At 37.2% G+C, this 22515-nt stretch overlaps 2 protein-coding genes across 2 annotated transcripts; both read left to right on the top strand.

The window, feature by feature from the left end:
* Positions 1 to 69: 69 nt before the first annotated feature.
* Positions 70 to 15932, top strand: fstl1a (follistatin-like 1a). The gene is made up of 11 exons (XM_079864649.1): positions 70 to 136; positions 234 to 290; positions 7590 to 7691; positions 10229 to 10358; positions 10708 to 10740; positions 12067 to 12197; positions 12323 to 12444; positions 14553 to 14665; positions 14785 to 14895; positions 15034 to 15134; positions 15285 to 15932. Exons 1-11 carry the CDS (start codon positions 134 to 136, stop codon positions 15324 to 15326), a joined length of 945 nt encoding a protein of 314 aa, XP_079720775.1. The 5' UTR covers positions 70 to 133; the 3' UTR covers positions 15327 to 15932.
* Positions 15933 to 16604: 672 nt separating this feature from the next.
* Positions 16605 to 21441, top strand: lrrc58a (leucine rich repeat containing 58a). The gene is made up of 4 exons (XM_079860048.1): positions 16605 to 17207; positions 18618 to 18746; positions 18844 to 19121; positions 20389 to 21441. Exons 1-4 carry the CDS (start codon positions 16753 to 16755, stop codon positions 20580 to 20582), a joined length of 1056 nt encoding a protein of 351 aa, XP_079716174.1. The 5' UTR covers positions 16605 to 16752; the 3' UTR covers positions 20583 to 21441.
* The last annotated feature ends 1074 nt before the right edge of the window (positions 21442 to 22515 follow it).

Here is a 22515-nt window from a genome sequence, read left to right as displayed (position 1 = left end):
TGTTTGGGGGTGGGGGTCTGGGGGAGGGTGAATCACTGGATCTCTCCAGAAGTCTGTAATGTTGTCCTTCAGTTCTTACTCTGCCCGTGCAGCAGCTCCTCTCATCTCTCCTTTCTCCTCTCATCTCCTGATAATGGTAAGTCATCATGGTATTTATGATTTATGAATCCGACCTTATATGTGCAATGCTACATCTAATTGATCTGTTCTTATATTTTTGTGTCTCTCCGCAGATTATTAGGACACTTTCTCCATTCATTGTCCTCTTCGTTGTCTGCTGTTACGCAGAGGTAAGACAGAAAGCTTTCTGAATTCTTTGGACAACATTCTCTAATAGAAGAAAAAGTGACTTTAGAAGTTGAACGGAACACTTTTGTATATTTTCTATCTTGGATATTGCTGATATGAATGACTGCAAATAACTACAGCCATAAATCCATCCAGGTATCAGAGGATTTAATTTATTTTGGCATGTATGATATTAAAGCTTAATCATTTGAGACAGTCACTAAAATATTATTTTTATGCTTTTTGTTAACAAGCGGGTTTCTAAAGTAGTATCTCTTGAGAGTTAATTTGTTGTATTTATGTCATTTAAATGTGGTAAGAAAAGTTCATGAATTTAGTGTTAATTTAAAGGATTTTCCGTATTGATTTCTCACAGGCAGAACAAAAGGTTCTATAGAAAATTAAAGGGTTCTGTCAGGCACTTCATATATAGAACCTTTTAGGGGTTCCTATCAATTTTATGGATTTAGTTAATAAAAAAAAATTTGTGAAAATTCAAGAACCCTAGAGTTCTATACAGAACCCCATCGAACCTTTTTTTCCCCCTAAGAGAATTGCATTGAGTTGTGCTTTAGGGCTAAAGGAAATGACTGTAAACATAACGGATAATATACTGGCCGAAAATGACTAGTACTCTAAGTTTTTCTATGAATTGTTTTCACACTGTGATAGGTTAAACTTACTGTAACTTCAGAAGCCCTGAAGCACCTTTTTTTCTGACTGTTAACGCAGTAGTGAGGGCGTCAGACGTGAGCTAAATTTTCTGGGCATGAACAGCTGCTGTTTGTCTTGGCAGGTAAAAGCAAAGTAATTGGTGCGTGGAGTAATGGAAAGCAAAACAACAGCAGACGTTACCACCTGGGTGGGATAAGGGCATTTTAACACCATTACTTCACACAGATGCAAAGGCACAGCCATTCTGTCGGTCACAAACACAAACGTGTGTGTGCGTAACTGTCAGAATTGAAGCTCTGGCATTTGATCAGTCCTCTGGTCTTGTGCAGTGTTGACATAGTTAGACATGGCAGATGTGCTGGTCTTTTCATGTGGGCGCCTGGAGGCCTGTTACATCTGCACATCATCAAGACGAACGACCACATGCCTTTTCATTAGACACCAAACAACAGGTCTCACACACCGAATCTCTAGCGTTCAGTAAGAGCAGTTGTGTAAAGGGTATAGTTTCAGAGATGACTTCATAGCTAACATCTGCATGATGATGAGATGGTTGAGGAACAGATTGACCTTTTGGAATGTTTGGTGTCTAAGATTTTTTTCCTTTTTTTTTTTTTTTTTAAATGTTTTCTTTCAAAATCCCCAAGCTTTTGAATAGTAGTGTATGTTTATGCACTTTTCCATCTTTATAACGTGTCCATTGGTGCTTAAAAACTCAATTAGATGTATTGTTTCCACTATGCAGGTTTAACAAAAGTTGGAGAGGAGCATGTTTATGTCATCATACTAAAGGTAAGGTGTATTTGAGTAAATTGGGCCAATTTTGACAGTCATATCAATGCCAAAAAGTGGCCTAATTTACTTAAACTCACCATGTAAGCACAGCCGTTTAGTAGTCTATGCTTCATTTGCCAGTTCCTCCAACATAAACACAGTTACGCTGGCATTCTGATCATGCAAATATGAACATGGACAAACATCCAGACAGACAGAAGTATGAGATCTAGGCCCCCTCAGGCAGAGAGGGGCTTAAATGCTTTGCTCAAAAATACGGCAACTAAATCACACAGGATGGTATCAGATAATTTGCATTCTGCCACTGCAGGGTACGAATCTAATGAGCTTCTGGATGGTGGCCTGTGAGTATAAATATAAAGTCACATTTCTTTCAGTAGAGAATTCAACCAGTGGTGCCTGTGCAAAAGGGTGTGTGGGTGGTTGATAGGGTGTTGCTAAGGTCTTCTCAGTGGGTTTTGCGAGTTATGTGGATGCTTATTTGTGGAAGTTACAAAACATTCTGGTCCCTAGAAGCCCACCTATGAACCTTTGACTGTAGAGGTGTGTTTAGCACTCAGCAGAACTAGAAAGTAAGACTCCTTTACTAATATTGTGAGGATAGAAATATGGATTTATCGACAAACCAAAGGCCTGAGATTGAACAATTTTGAACAACCACTGATCAATTTAGTGGTATAACTCAGGGTTTCAAAAATGTGTTTAGAGTTTGGGAATGAACTAAATTACTTATGGGCCATGTTTATTACAAATGCTGCAGATTGTGCTGCAACACACAGGAACAAACACTTTTAGATTGTTTTTCAGCACATACTGAATGGTGTTGCAATGAAACATTATTGCAAAACCGAGACAAAGCAAGCAATTCTGAATATTTGGCATTCTACCATTGACGAAGTGAGCAAATTTTTCTTACATCTTGTCTTTGATGCATACTTGTATTGTTTCATGCCAGGGGTTTCAAATTGGTTGAAGTGTTAAAATGCCGATAAGTACATGTTTTTTTTTAGAGTAGTGTTTCCTTTGTGGTTTCCTTATGGGTGTTAATGAATGTGAAATGTGTGTACACAGTTAAGATCATTCTCAAAATGTGGGGTAAGATGTAGTTTTCCTTGTTTTACCCATTGCAGGAAGTCATATGTTGACTGTGAAATAGTAGACTTTAATTATATGCATTTATGGAGAAATGACCTTTTTTTTTTGTCATTCCATGTTCATTTTGACCATGAACAAACAATGACCTATCACTTTAATTCTGTGCCGGCAGCATATAGCAAAAATAGACAGAAAACGAAGGTTGCGCTGCTGAATCTGCACTGCTTCTGCAACGCATTGCCGGACCACATTAATTTCCAGTGAAAATTCTCTAACCTCTTAACATGGGCACGTACTGCATACGAATCGTGAAACGGGCGCCAGACTGCATCAGAACAAAAGCCAGAATGAGAACAGGCAATGCTGTCAGTCTTTCATACCAGGGGTTTATTTCATGGTTAGGACCACTACAGGGAGTGTATAGTGACTTCTGTTCACTAATGCTTTGGTGTCATCTAACAGAGTCTGTCTGCTCTGATCTCCATCAGACGATCTCAGCTGACACACTCTGGAATGCGAGGAATGTTTCTGTCTGCCCTCTGGTTTTAGGTCAAAGCCCGGTGTTTGTGTGTCTTCTATGCTTCATACAGCCTGTTGGTGGAGATATATGTGTGTGAAAGTAGTTTCCGCTCAACTCAGCTTATTGCTGTTAATGTTCTGTTGAATCTGTGGGGGAATCTTAATCTAGACACCATATGTAAGGTGTGAATTCTCTCTCTCTCTCTCTCTCTCTCTCTCTCTCTTTAACTTCTTGTTAATATTAATATGTTTAACTCTCATTTCATCATTCATAAGTGTGGGGAAAGGGAACACTGACTGTATTGTCATACTAAATCAGTTTGATGGTACCTTAAACAACTGAAATACACTACAGTTTAAAAGTATGGGTTCTGTTAGATTTTTAAATGTTTTTGAAAGTAGTCTCTTATGCTCGCCAAGGCTGCATTTATTTGATTAAAATACAGTTAAAACATTATTACACTTTTAAATAAACTGTCTCTGAAAGTACATAACTTTTGGCACTTTAGATGTTAATAAACACTGCATGCGTCTTGAGAACGAACGTTGTAGCCGGAGCTACTTCTCTCTGTTTATGTATATGATGAGTCACGCAGGTACTGGGCTAGTATGAATATAAACACTTATTATAGCCTAGGCGTAACACAGTGATTCAGGATGAGACAAAAACACTGTTTGGAAGATGGATTCATGATGTTTTTGCTTATTATATATATATACATTGGTTGTGCCAATGTTGCTGTGTTGGATTGGTTATGGTGCTCAAATGAATATAGAAGAGGAGTAAACAAGCTGCTTTCCATATTTTAGAAGAGCCATGCAGCAATGCTGCAATGTTGAAATATCTTAAATCAGACCCAGTCTAAAAACTTGAAAAGTTTTTTAAAGGAAGCAAGGGATTTTTTTTAATTTGTCATCATGTTAACAGATCAAATAAATGGACCAGGCCTGTTAGCGTTGCCCTTTGTGCACATTTACCAGTCATCACTGGTAAACACATTTACACAGAAACACACACACACACACACACACCACTGGAAAATTGAGACGCTTTCTCCAAATGAGATCTTATTATTGGCACTCAATGCATATTTTATGTGAAATATTCATTGCATGTGCACTCTTTCTTTGAGATAGAAAGAGAAGCATTGCATTAGGCTGCTCCACCCTACATAAGACTCTCTTCCTTGAAATACCATTCTATTGTCTTCCACAATCTTCCCAGTGAGATGTTAAAGGTCAGAGTTAAGGGGTCACAGGGCATGGAGAAATGGACAGATGTCCTAAGGCCATATGTCGACATGTATCCAACTATTACGCCATCTTCCTGTACATTCCAATGCAGTCTCCACCGAGCCAGCAAGTATGCACTTGCTATTTATATTAGAATATATCTCGAAATTAATTGTATTTTATTTTATTGTCAAGAATATTAACAGTGTTCCATTTTTAGTCTTTTTAGTTGCACTTTAAACTAAACTAAAACATATATACCCGTATTTTTCGGACTATAAGTCGCTCCGGAGTATAAGTCGCATCAGTCAAAAAATGCCTCATGAAGTGAAAAAAAACATATATAAGTCGCACTGGACTATAAGTCGCATTTATTTAGAAATTTATTTCACAAAATCCAAGACCAAGAACAGACATTTAATCAGGAAAGGCAAGTTATTCAACTACACAGTAGCACACAGAACAACAGACTGAATAGGTGTCCAGTATGTTAACGTAACACATTAACGCCCGTTTCACACATACTCCGTTTGTAGTGCGTATATTTTTCCGTACCTTTGTTAACAGGTCAGAGCTTTCACAATGCACGCGGTTGCAGTCCGTCGATCCGTTCCAGGTGCGGTGCGTATACAGAAGTGCAGCGATCGTTTCCGCGCCGAGTCTATTTTTGCTGTGCTGCACGCGCTGAATTAAAGTGACAGCACACGGTTTGTGGTCAAAATGAATACAGATTGACCAGATTGACATGAAAATGTAGTAATTTCATCATAAATGCATTTAATTAAATACTAGCCTACTATTTTTCACAGTCATCTTTTTACTTCAAGCGTTGGTAAATCAAGGAAAACTACAATTTACTTCAACAAGGCGACATAATGAACAACACTCGTCTCATTCGTGGAGGTGGAAAAACAAGTTATTTGTGACATGCAAGATTTATTGTATAAAGATTTAAATTATGCAAAAGAAAGGGTATGAGTCTGCTGTTTTTGTCAATTTTAAGTTTTAATTTAAAATGTATGCGATTTTAATATAAGTGCATGGTTAAATATTTTACCACTTGCTTGAGCAACTTAATATATAATTATATAGAAGTAATGCATTGAATAATAGTTTGTTTAAATTGTGTTTAAACGTGAATACGTCTATTAAAGAGTATACATATAAAGAGAATCGCAATGCTGACAAAAAACTTTTTCTTTTTTTTAAAATAAAATTTGCTGATAACTTCTGGATTTGAAATACAATGTGTTTGGGGTTACAGCCGCGGGTCAGTTACGCACTGCAAACGCAGCTTATGTGAAAGCACTTTAGCGCGTGCTGCTCCTGCACAGCATATGCACCGCACACGCACTGCACACGTTATTCAGCTACACAATAGCATAGAACAAATATCTGGGAGGCTGAATAAGCTAAATTAACATAAGCCAGCGAGTCCAACAAGCAAGTTACCAGTAAACAAGTTCACCAAGCTCCCGCGATCTCATTCCTCATCATTTTCTTCATCATCCGTGTCGCTTCTGAACAACTCCGCCAACTAGAGCGCCCCCTCGCGGCTGTAGACGGTAATGTTTTCTCTTGGTTCATCTCAGTCTGAATTAATTTTGATATATAAGTCGCACCTGACTATAAGTCGCAGGACCAGCCAAACTATGAAAAAAAGTGCGACTTATAGTCCGGAAAATACGGTAATACAATAAAATAAACTTTGACAGAGGTGAAAGATTTGGTAGAGGTTAAAACAGTCAGCTGCTTAAAAATGTAAAAAAAAATTTGGAACATATTTTCATACTTTTTTTCTCACAATTGCGACTTTATATCTCACAATTTCGAGTTTATATCTCAATTCTGAGGATTTTTTTTTTAACTGTCAGATATAATACGAGCTACGAGTTTATATCTCACAATTCTGATTTTATTTATCGAAATGACAAAATGACATTTAGACAAAATGGCGCCAGATAAACTTGCAATTGTGAGAAAAAAGTCAGAACTGTGAGGTAAAAAGTCACAATTACCTTTTTTTTTTTTTTATATAGGATACACAGATGTTGCAGATGGTTTGTACATGTGTGGGAGTGTGTGTGCCATCTGTCTTGCAGACGCGAGGTGCTTCTTTTATATGTGTGTATTTCAGTAACAGCATGCGCTGGTGTATTGTCATGGTCAGACTCTTTGTTACTCACCCTCTTTATTAGATGGCAAAGGTCAACAGGTCTGGCTCCCATCTGGAGCTGTGTCACTGTGGCTTTCACTTCAGTCTGCACCAATCAAACAGCACAAGTCTGTGGGGAGTGAGTAAGCGAGATCTGTTTATTTAGGTGAAAACATGAGTAAAAGTCCATTTTTGTACTACTGTGGGTGTGTGTAAGGTCATTTGTTATTTGGATGTTACCAAATAAAGAAAACAGCAATTTGATTGTCATTCATTAATAGATAATTCTGCTCCAGATTTTGTTAGATATGAACTAGTGCACTAGATATGAAGTGTAGTCTGCCATCTTGTGTTTAAAATCTACATGTGTGATTTTAGACTTGGAAAAAATGGGATTAATATAGGGTTTGGGGTTTAGTATTCGGACTAACTTGAAGAAATAGTTGAAAGAAAATTCTGCCATCATTTAGGCTACTCACTCACAAGTTGTAACCTGTATTAATTTTTGAAGAATGTCGGTAACCAAACAGTTGATGACAACAGACATTGACTTCCATAATAAAAAAATATGTAAGTAGATCCATTCATACATGTAGGTTTGGAACAACTTGAGGGTGAGTAGGCTAAATGATGACAGAAATATCATTTTTGGGTGAACTATCCCTTTGACTATTACAAAGAGTATTAAAACAAGGTCCATCAGCATATTACAGTATTAGAACTTAATTTTCTGAAGCGTTTTCCTTCCTTCACCACTAGTTAGAACCAAAGTCCTGTGTGTTTGGTGTAATGGACAAACATTTTTTTGATTCTTGTGTGTTGTGTGCAGGAGGTGAGGAGTAAAAGTAAAGTTTGTGCGAATGTGTTCTGTGGAGCTGGAAGAGAATGCGCTGTCACAGAGAAAGGAGAACCAACCTGTCTGTGCGTCGAGGTGAGTCAGCCTCCCCATATAGAGATATTCAGACACACATTGGGCCTTTAAATATCCACATTTGCGGTCTTGCAGGATGCATACAAATTCGTGTGCACTCGACAGGAAGTAAGTGTGCAAGACTGTCCCATGTCTAAACAAGTAATAAAAACTCAGTGAGTGTTTTAGCGCAATTTTCTCACGTCATGGGATCACAAGACTAAGAGATAGTAAATCTTTTCCTGGATTTTTTTTTGTGCGTTCCCGAGATTAGACCTACCTTAACATAATGCCGAAAACCCGAAGTCTCTAGGTGGTCTGGTTGAGGAGTAGATAGAAGTGCAAGATTGGTGCGCACAGACAGAACAGAAATCATGAGTTAACAATCGCAATTTTGTCCGGTGGAAAATTGCGCTAAAAAATGCCATGAAGTGTACCCAGGCAGCAACACAGAACGTTGGCACAACCCAACCTTCTAACAACGTTTTAACAACATGGCCAAAAGGTTGCTGTAACTAGCCTACGTTGTGTGTTGACGGTTGTTACAGCGTTGTCGCAATGTTGACATTGAACCACCGTTCAGGGCCTATGGTGTCTTGACAACCACTGGACTACATACGTCACTGCCCCGAAGCGCGAAAATCAGCCTTTTAAATTTCAACCGCCCGTTGGGCTCATTGTGTTGTCTCGTTCTTCATCGACCTCAGCTAAAAAATATACGTAATTAAAACAAACACAACCTACAACTTCATTTTTTTCCTGCTTTGTCTGCTATTTAGTCTCATTAGTTTCTTTGCTCCTCTGGATTTGTGGATGTTTCCTGGATTCCTGATTCCTGTTAATACCGACCTTTATCGTCCGGCTATCGACTAACTTACGTTCCCTAGTCTGCCATGTAAAGTTACTACAGAACCCGATTTTGTTCATTAAATGTTCTGATCTTTGCTTTCTATGTTTTATTTATTATAGGCTACTTAAAATAAATTTGTTTATTCGTTTAGTTTTTTTTTCTTTATTCACAAATGTGTGATTACCATATAATAAAGTTGAATTAACGTAGGCAAGTTAACCTTCTGTCATTTTTACTCTTCAAAGTGTACACTTGCAGGTGTTGATTATAATTAGGCTAATTTACTGATAGCCCCATTAAATAATAAGGATAAACAATATTTAAAAAGTATAATTATCGCGCAACAACGTTGCTACAGCCCTGTCGCGTCTTACAAGTCTAACTTACGTTGTTACAATGTTACGAGCACGTAGACAGCGACGTTGCCATAGTAGTAGACGTGCAACGTTCCACAGACATTGCCACAACGTAATGTGCTTGCTGGGTAGTTCCCTGAACGCACACTATCTTGAATACCGCGCGCATTCCATCCTGCAAATTGTGTCTTCTATTACATAAGGACTACTAACCAGACATTTAAATGTATATTTTAAGATGCAACATATTGCAAATCAAAACAAAGCTCTGTAAGCACTTGCTTTTTTGCAACACTATTGTATCAAAAGTTCTACAATCTTCTAACTTGCAATCTTCACACCTATTTGAACACTTGGGCCAAATACAGGAAATACGTCTTGTAAGTAAACAAGTGGTCAAGTGCAAAGACCGCAAGTGTGGCTATTTCAGGTATTTGAAAATGGCCCCATTCTTTATGACCCTGAAAACACCCACTCAAACACATGTTACCTTTCCCACCAGGGTTGCCAGATTTTCCCTGATTCTGAAGTTATGGTTGTGGTTATGGATAGGCTCTGTGTTTTTGAACAGGAATGTTGTTCAAAATGTTGATCCAGGAACATGTCTTATTTGGAAAAACCACGGCGACCACTTAAAACAGTCAGCTGGCCAAAAACTAAAACTTGTCATAATTCAAAATATGCCACTCCCATACAAATAAATCAATATTCAAAGAATCATATTTTACAATCACCACTGTTATGCATTACACACAATTTCAACTTGAGAATCACTGTCTAGTAGTAATCATAAACACAGTAGCCTATGTTTTCATAAAGGAGCTCAAAGGTGTTCAAAAGTAAAGATATTCTCTGTCTCATTTTTTATTTATTTTAGTTTTATCATATATATAACAATATGTCAAACTTTTAACTTGCAGGTTAGAAAAAAATCAACACGTGGCAAAGTAGCCCAATTCTACCCTAAACCACTGACTTGGCAACCCTATTTTCTACCACCACTTACTGTTCTCTGAAATCCATTAAAAGACTGGGTGTTTTAGATCACTAGGTTTTGCATTGGTTATCAAGTGGAGACCCAACAAGTATCATTTAAAAAAACCTCAATTTGAACTTTTACCTCAATTTTTACCTCAATTTTAAAAGTTGATAAGCTTGCTATTAAAATATGCAAAAGTATATGGTTAGATGTCATATTATTGTTTGCATTTAGCACTGTTTTTTAGCTGCTGTCCTATCAATACAGACATGTGACCCATTTTTGAGTCAAGATTGACTAGTTGAGAACCACTGGTATAAACTACGTAGATATCATAAATGTCCACTTATTTTAATGTGTGTGTTTTGATCAGCAATGTAAACCCCATAAGCGTCCAGTCTGCGGCAGTAATGGGAAGACGTACCGTAATCACTGTGAGCTGCATCGTGATGCCTGTCTCACTGGACTCAAAGTACAGGTGGCCCATCATGGACATTGTGAAGGTAAGTGTGTATGTAGGTTTAGTTTATAGTTTATAGTGTCTAAATAGCATGATACATTAATGGAATGTTGCAATAAATATTACAGACCGTTCTGTTTCAATGACTAGTGTGTGTAGATGCTTCACCGCAAAACCATAGATGTGCATGAGAAAGCTGTTAAAACGAAATCTCATTGTAACCTAGTTTTGGGTGCTATTTAAATAATAGCAGCCATTTCCTCTCAGAAATGTCACTACATGTTCCTACATTAGAATACATAAATATGCAAGAGATTTTAAGAACTTTGCACAAAGAGCAGTTCCTGTTTTCAGCTGAAAGTCACTAACCAGGTTTCTGTCTTCTCATTTAGAGAAAAAAATGGAAAAGATCACCAACAGCCCAAGTGAGTAAACAAGCATCTGTTCGACTGAGAACTGGTTATCATTAAAGGGGGGGTGAAATGCTCATTTTCACTCATTCTCCTGTTAATCTTGTGTACCTATAGAGTAGTATTGCATCCTTCATATCTCCAAAAAGTCTTTAGTTTTATTATATTTATAAAAGAAAGATAGGCTGTACCGAGTCTTTCCGGAAAAAAATGAGCGTCTGGAGGCGGGCCGTGTGGGCGAAGCCAGAGCCATAGAGAGAATCCGTCGATCTGGGCTTTGTTTATAAAACATTCATTGTCGAAATGCAGGGAACAAACAGTCTACACAACTCGTTTTTGCCCCGGAAAAACAATCTGCATCCACTGTTCCTAACGCTGGGTTCTTTGGGAACACTATGCAGCGCTGCCGATGATTTCCTGTTGAAGCGCGTTGAGGTGCGCGGTCTCGCTCTCCTCTAGTCGACGTGTGCGCGGGCGAGCTTTTCCGGGAGAAATGCTCATATAAGGAGTTCCACTCTGGTCTACGTCATTAGATCCACGGTCGAAAAAAAACAGCCGAAACTTGTACCAACCCGGAAGTAAGATTTTCGGCACAGAAATTCTCCGTTATTCGTCCAAAATATTTTTTAAAAACTTTGGCCATGTTAAGCATGAGAATCCATCTCTTTAACACTGTAAACAACTCTGAATACATGAAACACCATTGTACCCCCCCTTTAAACATTTTATTAAAAATGTGGTGGAATTATGTCTCTTTATTGTTAGAGACCACCATCCAACATCCAATAGGCTACTCAGGTTTAAATACTTAGCAGTTTTGTTTGGACAAAATTAAGTCTGAGAAATAGAACCTATAAATTAAGGGAACATTTACACGACAACGATGCTTCTTAAAGCAGAAAAGTTTTTCCTTTGCGTTTTTTGCGTACAGACGACAACACTGTTGCTGTATTCTGCTGCCAGGCCAGTAGTTGGCGATGTCACTTTGTAAACAAGAAACAATACACGCCGACTGAACACGTAATAAAAAAATAATAATAAAAAAAACCTTGCACTTTGAAATTGAAACCCGTTTTCAGAAGTTTGCATTTTCAGGCCCCCAAAATGCTGTTGTCGTGTAAATGAACGACCAAAACGCATAAAAAGTTTTCTGTTTTTAGACAAAACAGTGTCGTATAAACGGCCTCTAAAAGTAGATGGTGATTAAAATCAGATGTTCATATTTTCATTTGAATCATTAACTATTCAAGGGTCGAAGATTATGTTTTGAAAGGGCGTGAAGTCTTTTATTTTTCAAATGTGTAGTAACGTTGTGCTTATTTGTTCTGTTTTATTATTTAGTTGTTTGTTACCTTACGGACCGCAATGAGTTGAGGAGTCATGTGATTGAATGGTTGCAGTCTGAGGTGTCGCCTGGCGGCTGGTTTTCTAAAGGATCCAACTTCTCAGATGTCCTGCTCAAATACTTCCAGGTTTGTGTCTGTGTGTGTGTGTGTGTGTGTGTGTGTATGTTGTGTTCATTGAACACAAAGCATATGCATTCAGATATGCATGTCGGTCTCCAACTTTTTCTGTTAAGCTGTTTGTGTCTCAACAGAACTATGATAATGGAGACTCTCAGTTGGATTCAACAGAATTCCTGAAGTTCATTCAGCATAATGAGACTGCAATAAATGTCAACTCTCCTTATGCTGAGGAGGAGAACAACCGCCTGCTCAGGTCACACACACATACCCATATTTATAACAAAGTCTAATTTTGTGTTATATTGCGCATTAGAGTTTTTAATGTTTTTGAAAGACATATCTTATGCTCATCTGTATTTATTTGATAATATTGTGTAAATCTGTAATATTGTGAAATATTATTAAAATTAAAATGGACTGTTTTCATTACTTCAGTCTTCAGTGCCACATGATCCTTCAGAAATCAGTCTAATATGCTGATTTGGTGCTGTCAATGTTATCAATGCTTTCAATGCTGCTTAATTTCTTTTTTCAGGATTCTTTGATGAAAGCTCAAAAGATCAGTATTTATATGAAACAGAAAACCTTCTAACATTATCATTTCTTTTCTGTCACTTTTTATCAATTTAATGTGTCCTTGCTGAATAAAAGTATTTTTTTCTTTAAAAAAAAAAAAATAGTTTTGACCCCAAAGCGTTAATTCGCTTAATTTAATTCCTTATATTAGATAACACAAATATAAAGTTTTATGTGTAGGCCTATATCTTTACTAAAGTAGTAACCAAAGATAATTTTAAGCATATTTCCTTTGAGGTAAATGGCTTTTACAGTGGATAAAGTGTTCCTTCATTTTAGTTTAGTTTAACAATGCATCTTTAAAAAGATTCTCACTTGCATTCAGACACAATGTTAATATATCATATTGACATGCTTTATCATGTTTATAATGTCCTATTGCCCTTGTTGGTTTATCTCCATCTCAGTAATCATGTTTTTTTTATCATGCGACCTACACAAATCAGATAGACACAGTTTGGAGTTGTGAGTTTTATTAACCTGAATACTGTCTTTATCAGTTTATCACTATCTGTGTCAATACTCTTTACAGCCACTTCTGATAATGTCTTTCTGAAGATTTCTGATAACCGATAAATCTCTGAGCTACTCTATAAAATGTAATGATTATGACCTCACTGTCCTCTGACAGCTGCACAAAGGAATTCTTTCAATATGCTCACAATTTGCTCACACAAGATGAGAAGACAAAACAAGATTTTGGTGTCATGTACAGCTGTATCTACTTTGTGCATTTAGCATTTCAATTGCATACATTTGAAACATTTTGGCTAATAGGAACAGGCACAAAATCCATCATCAAGTATACGATACAAGTTCTTCGAAAGGTCAATGCCGATACTGATATCTAGAGATGAGGTTGGCCAATGGCCAGTGTATATCAGAATACAGTTTGCAGATTGTATGACAAATGCAGAATTGCTTAAAAGAAATGCTTGGCTGTTTTATACATTATTTAATTACACAGTCTATTACAGTCATATCTATAACGCATTTTAACATGGAAGATCACAGTGGGAAATATTTCATAGTCACTGTAATGCATTGGAATCTGAATTGAATTTGGATTGAATCTATACTCAGCAGAGAGAAAAATGTTTTGGTCATTATTCTTATAATATTTTTTAGTGGCTATAAAGCAGACATACTATCTGATTGCAAACTGATGATATACTACAATTTAAAGGTGTTTTTTTCCAGGAAATGTATAGTTTTATTCAGCAAGGACTCATTATTGCGATTAAAAGTGACAGTAAGGACATTTATAATGTTACAAAATATTTCTTTCTGAAATTTGTATTCATCAAATAATCAAAGTATATCAGTTCCTACAAAAAAATATTAAGCAGCACTACTGTTTTCAACATCGAAAATAAGAAATGTTTCCTGAGCAGCAAATCAGCATATTAGAATGATTTCTGAAGGATCATGTGACACTGAAGACTTCAGAAAATTCTGCTTTGCCATTGCAGTAATAAATTACATTTTAAAATACATAAAAAATAGAAAACAGCTATTTTAAATTGCAATAGTATTTCACAGTATTACTGTATTTTTTTTATCAAATAATTATGGTGAGTGTAATTATAAATATTTTAAAATCTTACCGACCCCTTCTAATTCTTTTCTAAAGGGTAACTTGTTCTTGTTCATGTTCTTGTCATACAAATTCGTGTATGATTGTGTACATGGAAATGATTGTAATGCTAACAGAAGGTTATAAGAAAAATATTGCACTGGAGAATGCAATAAAATATTAAAAACAGTGGTGATTGTGTTCTACAGGAGTCTGTGTGTGGATGCCCTCATTGAGCTGTCTGATGAGAATGCTGACTGGAAACTGAGCTTTGATGAGTTCCTCAACTGCCTCAGGCCTGGATTCAACCCTCCAGAGAGGAGTAAGATCTACCACCACTAAGCCCACTTACCCTGGCATACTGTAATAACGCATAGTATCATATATACAGACCTATATGAACATATATCCTGTGTGTTGAGTGCTGCTGCGTGTTTTTAGAGTGCGCCTTAGAAGATGAGACGTACGAGGATGGTGCTGAGACTCAGGTGGAATGTAACCGCTGTGTTTGTGCCTGCGGGAACTGGGTTTGCACTGCTGTTATTTGTGATGGTGAGCCAAAACTCTGACCTGCCATATTGCTGTGTTTTTTTCTGCAAAGGCTGGGATTTGGACAGCAAAGCTGGATAAAATTGGATTTTTTATCTGTGGAATGTGGCCTGACTTTCTGTCTTCTCTCTCTCTCTACAGGTACAAATAAGTTACATGATCTTGAGGAAATGGAGGGAAATGATCAGGAGATGACGGAAGAGGAGTGGACTCAGAGAGTGGACGAACTTAATAAACATCAGGTTGGTGCAGAGTGTAATGCTGGAAGCCTGAGCTCTCAAGTATAGACAAATAACATCATGTTTTGCTTAGCTGGCATGTGTATTTGTCTGGGTCATTATGGACCTAAAGCAAATAAAATGTGTGACTTTGGAATGGTTTTGCCCCTATAGGAAACTGTGGAGAAGATGAAAGTGGCAACTAAGAAGGTTTGAGGAGTAGTTGAAGAGGAATAATAAACATTTGTTCAGATTTCAGCTTCAATCAACCTGTGTTTGAATGGAAAGAAAAAGTTTCATATTTTCATTTAGTTTATTATTATATTAATTATTGAAGTTTTCATAGCTGTGTTTTGTTATATTATTTGTTATAGTCTTTTTTTGTGTGTGTGTGTGTGTGTGTGGGGGGGGGGGGGGTAATATTATAAGAGAGTATGTATATCTGTACTTGTAGTGTAAATTACTGCAACCTTTTTGTAACCTTTCACTGTACTTTTAATGTTTCTAGGCAGGGGTTCATATTTCACCTTAAAGTTAACAGAAAATATGAAATTATATTTTGTATAAAGACCAGTATGATCAACAATATTTGTGTAATAGAAAAATTTTACCCCTACAATTTTGATTATTGTAATATGACAAATATCTCATGTACAGTGTAGAATTTACTTTGCGTTTTAAAAAGTAGGTTGTGGGCCGTGTCAACATAAATTCCTTTTATGTTGTGATAACTTTGCATTAATAAATGGCTGCCACAAACTATGTAACATTTTATAAAATAAATAAATACATCTGAATTAATTCAAAACATACGAAACTGCTCGGATTGGTCTGTTTGCTTTTTGTGTCGGGCATTTTTCATCTGGTCAGGCTGGGAGACCATTCCAGCTTAAACCAGCTTTTAGCATGGAAACACTAGCATTTTTTTTCCTCATGGAAATACTACAGCTGTTTCACCTCTAACTTCTCTAATTGGTCTGTTGTGTATTAATCTTAATTGGCAATCACTCAATAAAACTATAAAGCAATACTCTTAAAAAAAAACTGGGCCAAGTTTAATCTCACGGCTGCCAAATGGGCATGTCTGATTGTGACAATCAAATTCATTATTGCTACATGAATATATAAGTTATAATATAACTACATAAATACAGGTGTATATAACTATAGGAACTGTTTGACTACAGTAAGCCATGGCATGATCATGCCAATAAAAAGAGTAGCCTACTGTACCTTTTTATTGTCCCACCATCTACATGTGGACAATTAGATTTATGCTTTATGCATTTAATGCAATCACTAATCTTTTCATAAAAGCAGACCTGCTGACTACCAACAGGTTTTTATGTAAACCAGGCACTCGAACTAAACGTGCAGGGTTACATAAGAGACTTATGAGACGGAGCAAACTTGCCTCATGTTTGGATGACCAACCACTGACTGCAGGAGGCGTGACGCGCGCATTCTAGCACAGATAAAACCACCAAAGTCTTCGGTCAGGAGCGCGCATTTCGGACACTTTAGTCAAAGGTTATAAGTGTATGGATTATAACTCGAAGTGATACATTTTTAGACTGCTGCACCATTAAAAAAGTGTGATACTTACTCCTATATTATTATTTTACTTTACTAAATAGTCCACATGGCTCGTTTCTCAAGCATGGACGACAAGTGTGCAGTTTTACATTTATCACGTCTCCATCTGGACGACTTGAACTTGGATCATCTCGCGGACAGTAAAAGAAAACAAATCCAGCAGCTGCATCTCACTTACAATCGTTTATCGTTTCTTCCACCTTCCGTTTGTTTTCTATCTAACCTGGAATATCTGGATATGAGCAATAATGCGCTCACGGTCATACCAGATGACTTTATGCGACTTACAAACCTAAAGACGTTTGTGGCAAAGAACAATCTTCTGAACGAGTTCTCGTTCCCTAAGGAGTTTGAGTGCATGCAGGTAGAAACTCTGAATATGAGTGGAAACAGGTTTGAGGATATTCCCATACAGTTTCTAAAAATGACCACACTACAGTCCCTGTCACTTGGAGGAAACAGATTGAAGAACATCCCTTCAGAAATAGAGAACCTGGTCAGGTATGGGACTGTTTGTTTCTATTGCTTTAGAAACAGCCAGCAGCTGTCCTGGGGAACGACGACCCCAGGACAGCTCTTATAATAAGAGATAAGTTATTAGAGAGAGAGGGAGAGGGAGAGATACTGTATCTGTTGAGAGCCAGACAGACTCAGGTCTGACCCGGTCAGTGTTACAAAACTAGACCGTAGTTGAATAAATTCCATGGCCTGGGGCTGGTTGGTGGGCTTTTGGGTAAAATATTAACCAATAGATTGAAAGAACGAAGCTAGGGTCTACTCTTAGACAAATATTTATGACATAACAGACTGTTTACTCTTAAGTTAATGATCTCTGCTTTCATTTACTAGAAAGTTAAAATTAGATCTTCTTGTTTCATCATTACATTGCTAAATTTTGACCTCGGTATTTTTTTTATTGTCCTCGTTGTGATCACAATACTGTAATACTAATTTAGCTTTTCACATAGGCCTATTCATCTCCGCACTCTCTACATAGTTGTTAATATTTTTAAAGTACATTTGAAAACAGGGACGTTCTTATTAAAGCGTTTTATTGGACTAAATTTGGTTCATTCCTGTGCTGACAAGATGAGAAAGCAGTATTTTTGGGCAATTTTCCAGAAGGAGAAATACTTTTTTTCTTTTGTCAACATGTAGAGTTACATGTAGAGTTAGATACGCTAACATATAGCTAGCCTCAAAGCTAAAACAAACTAAAAGCTACAAACCTTTGATTTGATTTTCATGGATCTTTAAAGGAATAGTTCACCCAAAAACGAAATTATATGATTTACTCACCCTCAAGCCATTCTAGGTGTATATGACTTTCTTCTTTCAGCCGAACACAATCAAGAGTTATATTACATAATATCCTGGCTCTTCCCAGGTTTGTAATGGCATTGAATAGTGCCCGAGTTTTTGAAGCTCCAAAAAGCACATCCATCCATCATAAAAGTAATTCATTCGATTCCAGTGCGTTAATAAAATCCTTCTGAAGAGAAGCGATGGGTTTTTGTAAGAAAAAGATCCATATTTAAAACGTAATAAACTACAACCCTTCCGTTGGAACTCGACTCTCTCCTGAACGTGCGTATAGCCGTTGCTGTAAGCCAGTGATTATAGTTAATAAAGTTTTAAATATGGATATTTTTTGTAAAAAAAAAACAAAACAGTGCTTCAGAAGGCATTTATTAACTCACTGGACTCGCATTATGGAAACTACGGAACTCTGGCACTATTTAATGCCATTACAAAGCTAGGCAGAGCCAGGATATTATTTAATATAACTCTGATTGTGTTCGACTGAAAGAAGAAAGTCATATACACCTAGGATGGCTTGAAGGTGAGCAAATTATGGGATCATTTTTGGGTGAAGTGAACTATTCCTTTAACTTTTGACCTCTGCTATAGTCTAGAGATGCTGTATTTGGGAGGTAACCTCATCTCCTCCATCCCACCCGAAGTGGCTAACCTCAACAGTTTGAGATACCTGGTTCTGTGTGACAATCGCATCCAAAGCATACCGCCCCAACTCAACAAGTGAGGTCTTTTGTTACTTATTCTCTTACTGTATGTTGTAAAGTCAAAGCAGTGAGGTGATTTTTTTTAATGTTATCATCATATTCTCTCCTTGCAGACTACACTCCCTTCTCTCTCTCAGTCTCCACAACAACCTGCTGACCTTCCTCCCTCGTGAGATCCTCAGCCTCGTCCACTTGCAGGAGCTCAGTCTCCGTGGAAATCCTCTTGTTGTGCGCTTCATCAAGGACATGACCTACGACCCTCCATCACTTTTAGAGCTAGCAGGACGCACGGTCAAGTCCCAGAACCTTCCGTTCCGCTCGTGTGACCTACCGTCCAATCTGATCCATTATTTAAACCTGGCTAGCGAATGTCCCAACCCAAAGTGTGCAGGTAGGGGAGCACAATAAGACTGTATAATCTGTGAAAAAGTGGCATATTTAGACAAAACTGTCTTATCAAAACTAAATCTTGCAAGGATACCACTACTTTAAGCCACATAATGCATTGATTAAAGGAATATTCTGGGTAATTTCAACCCAGAATAATAATTTCAACATTAAACATTATAATTTAACCCTTTATTTTCTTTAAAAAAAAAGCAAAAATTGACATTAAGGTGGAGCACTTACAATGGAAGTGAATGGGACAATTTCTGAGAGATTTAAAAGCAAAATGTGCTTATAATTTTAAAAACGTACTTATATCTATTTATTTGTTGAAAGTTATTTGAGCTGTAAAGCTGTTTAACTCGTTATTTTTGCAGTCATTTTAACGAGTATTGTCGTTTTGCAATGTCAAAACTGTAAAAATGTATATAACTTTACACAGAAAAGATATGACACTCAAAAATAAAAAATTCTGACTTTTCTCATACGAATGAGAAAAAGTTACAAGCCTCTGCATGCTCATGTGAAACTTTCACGTGTGCATGCATGAGAATTTTTTTGTGCAGACTCAAAACTTTCTGGTGTTCGCACAAAAAAAAAAAAATCGCGAAGTTTCATGTAAATGCGCAAATTTTTAGCAATCGCACATTTTTTTCTCGTTCGCATGTGAATGGCTATGGATTTTTTTTGTTGCAATTGTCCTTTTAGGGTCTCCGGAATTTTCTGGCTTTCCGTGTTTTACTGTAATATGATAGGGGGCGCTATTACGCATCTTCTGAAAGAGCAGAGAATCTCCGGATCAAAACAGGGAAAAAATTAGAAGAAACAAGCGATAAAAGCATTGCTTATGCACGTTGAAATCTTTGGAAAAAAAGAATGCAATTTTCTTAGCTTTTTGTTCAAAAGATTGCTTTTTTTATGAAACTTACATTTAAGTGTATAATAAAAAAGAATGCATGAAGGTAGAATAAAAGTTTTTTTTTAAAACGCTGGCGGTGAAATAGTTAACATGCATGTTGTTTGCGTCTTGTGACTAAACTGACTGAGAATTGAAAATTTGTGATTTGTGATTGAAACTGAGAATTTAAAAATGTACAGATTTGCCCCATTGACAGATTTGTACCCCCATTTTATTTGTACAGAAAATGACATTTGTTTTGTGTGCTGTTGACTAATGCTGTTATTACTTTAAGCAGATTTTTATCGTTGTCTTTAACATCTTGAATATTTGTCCACCTCTTGACACTTTTCCATATCATCATGCCCTTCAGGTGTTTACTTCGACTCGTGTGTGAGGCACATCAAGTTTGTGGATTTCTGTGGGAAGTACCGCCTGCCGCTCATGCATTACCTCTGTTCCCCGCAGTGTTCCTCTCCCTGCAGCTCAAACCCACAGAGCGACGCAGAGTCAGAGGAGGAGAACAGTGTCCCCGCAGACAGACTCCAGAGAGTACTGCTGGGATAGGACAAACCTCCAATCTGTCACAGGACTTCCATTAAACGCTTCATTTCAACATTTAGAAATGTTTTAGTGACTCAACAAAAAAAGCACTGGCTATATAGTTTAACTGTGATTAAAAGAGGTAGGTTTGAACTGTAAATCAAAGTTTATTAGGTTTAAAGGGATAGTTCATTCAAAAATGAAAATTCTCACCCTCATGTCATTCCAAACTCATGTATATATTTTTTTGGATGACTTCAGAAGACTTTTGATACTGTATATAATCAAACGAATGACTATTAATGTTCTTTTGTGGTGTTTTTGTGTGTTTTGGAGAATTCACTGTTTATGTTCCATGGAGGCCAAAAGCAAACTTGTTTGAAATGGCATGAGGGTGAGAAACGAATGAAAATTGTGAACTATTCCTTCTTAGAACGTTGCTCAAAAGGCATCTGAAAACGTTAGCATCTTGCCTAAAACAGTATTTCAAGTGGGTCAGCTTGCCACAGACAAAGCCCACTGGCAAATAGAGAACAAATTGACTGCTTTGCACTTCTGGAAAATGTGATCAATACGTGAACAGTTACCCTTTGACCTCTTCTTTGTATTGACTGTTAATCTGCCCTAACTCTTCTGTCCAAAGGTCAGGTTATGGACTATGATGGCTACTTCACACAGTTCGGGAATTTATGTAAAGCTATCATCCATGACACAACTTTGAAAATAGTTACATGCTAAAGAACACTCTTTTTTTTTTCTTGTATTCAGAAGTTTGACTATAGCGAAAAGGTTTCAGATCAGTATTAAGCAGTAGTGTTTACTGTCTCTAAAAGAGCTCATAATGGCCCTATAATAACAATAAAGCATACTCATATGATAACTTATCTGCTGTGTGTGTTTCTCATCAGCAATAGTCGTCGTTTCAGCCAGTCAGATAGACCATACAGTGGTGATAATTTTAACAGTACAATGTGGATGGCTTTGTCTGAGGGTTTGGGTCAGTCAGTTCACATCAATATCTGACAGTTGCATTTATGGCCAATTTCAATGCACTCTTCTAGCACCAGACGCGGCTATCAGTCTCTTACTGCAAATAACAGTCTTCTATCACGGTTTACGATCTTACAGTGACATGACACAGATTGCGACACCTCTCCATCTCTCTCTGGAATAATAGGACAGATTTACAAAAGAATCTCGAAGGTAGGATGACTCAGCAGAGCTTCACATGTCTGACATTTTAGTGCACATATAGTTTAGATAGGCTAACTAAATTAAGAAAAGGAGTAAGTAGGCTATCCATGCTGTAAAAAAAGACGTCTTATCTGGCCCCCCAATCTGGTCTAACTGGTCTGTTAGCTGGTTTTAAAGAGGTTTTGTGCACTAGCGTGGGCAGATTGGGAGACCTACAAGCTTTTCAGAAGGAATTAATCTCTAGCCCATATTTCAAGACTCATGTAGATGGTAAAGAGGAAAAATAGCCTAACCCTACATTGTAATCTTACTTTGTATTTCTCAAGAGCAAGACCCGATAATGTAGTGCTCTAGTGACGATTATGAGTGTATTTTGGATAATGATCTCCATCGAATGTTTTGGTGAAGGTGATTGTCATACTTTCTGTTTCTGCAATACTCTTAAAACGTATGTGTTGAAAAAAAGGTCAAACCATCTAGTGCTATTCAGCGCTCCCTGGTGGTCTAGTGGTTAGGATTCGGCGCTCTCACCGCCGCGGCCCGGGTTCGATTCCCGGTCAGGGAACATACGTTTTCTTTTAATATTCAACGCGGAGACAAGATCTAGCTATCTAGCTATTTTCTGAAAATTCAGTGTATCGCTTAATCCTCAATGTGTTTGACTTTCTGCCATAAACTTCGAGAACTGTTATATATATATATATTAATTAATTGTATACATCGCGCAGTCGGAGCCTGTCTAAGCATGAGCGCGCTCCAAAAG

Source organism: Squalius cephalus, assembly GCF_949319135.1.
Source record: "Squalius cephalus genome assembly, chromosome: 2".
NCBI lineage: Eukaryota > Metazoa > Chordata > Actinopteri > Cypriniformes > Leuciscidae > Squalius > Squalius cephalus.
This window is presented reverse-complemented; position numbering and strand designations above follow the sequence as displayed.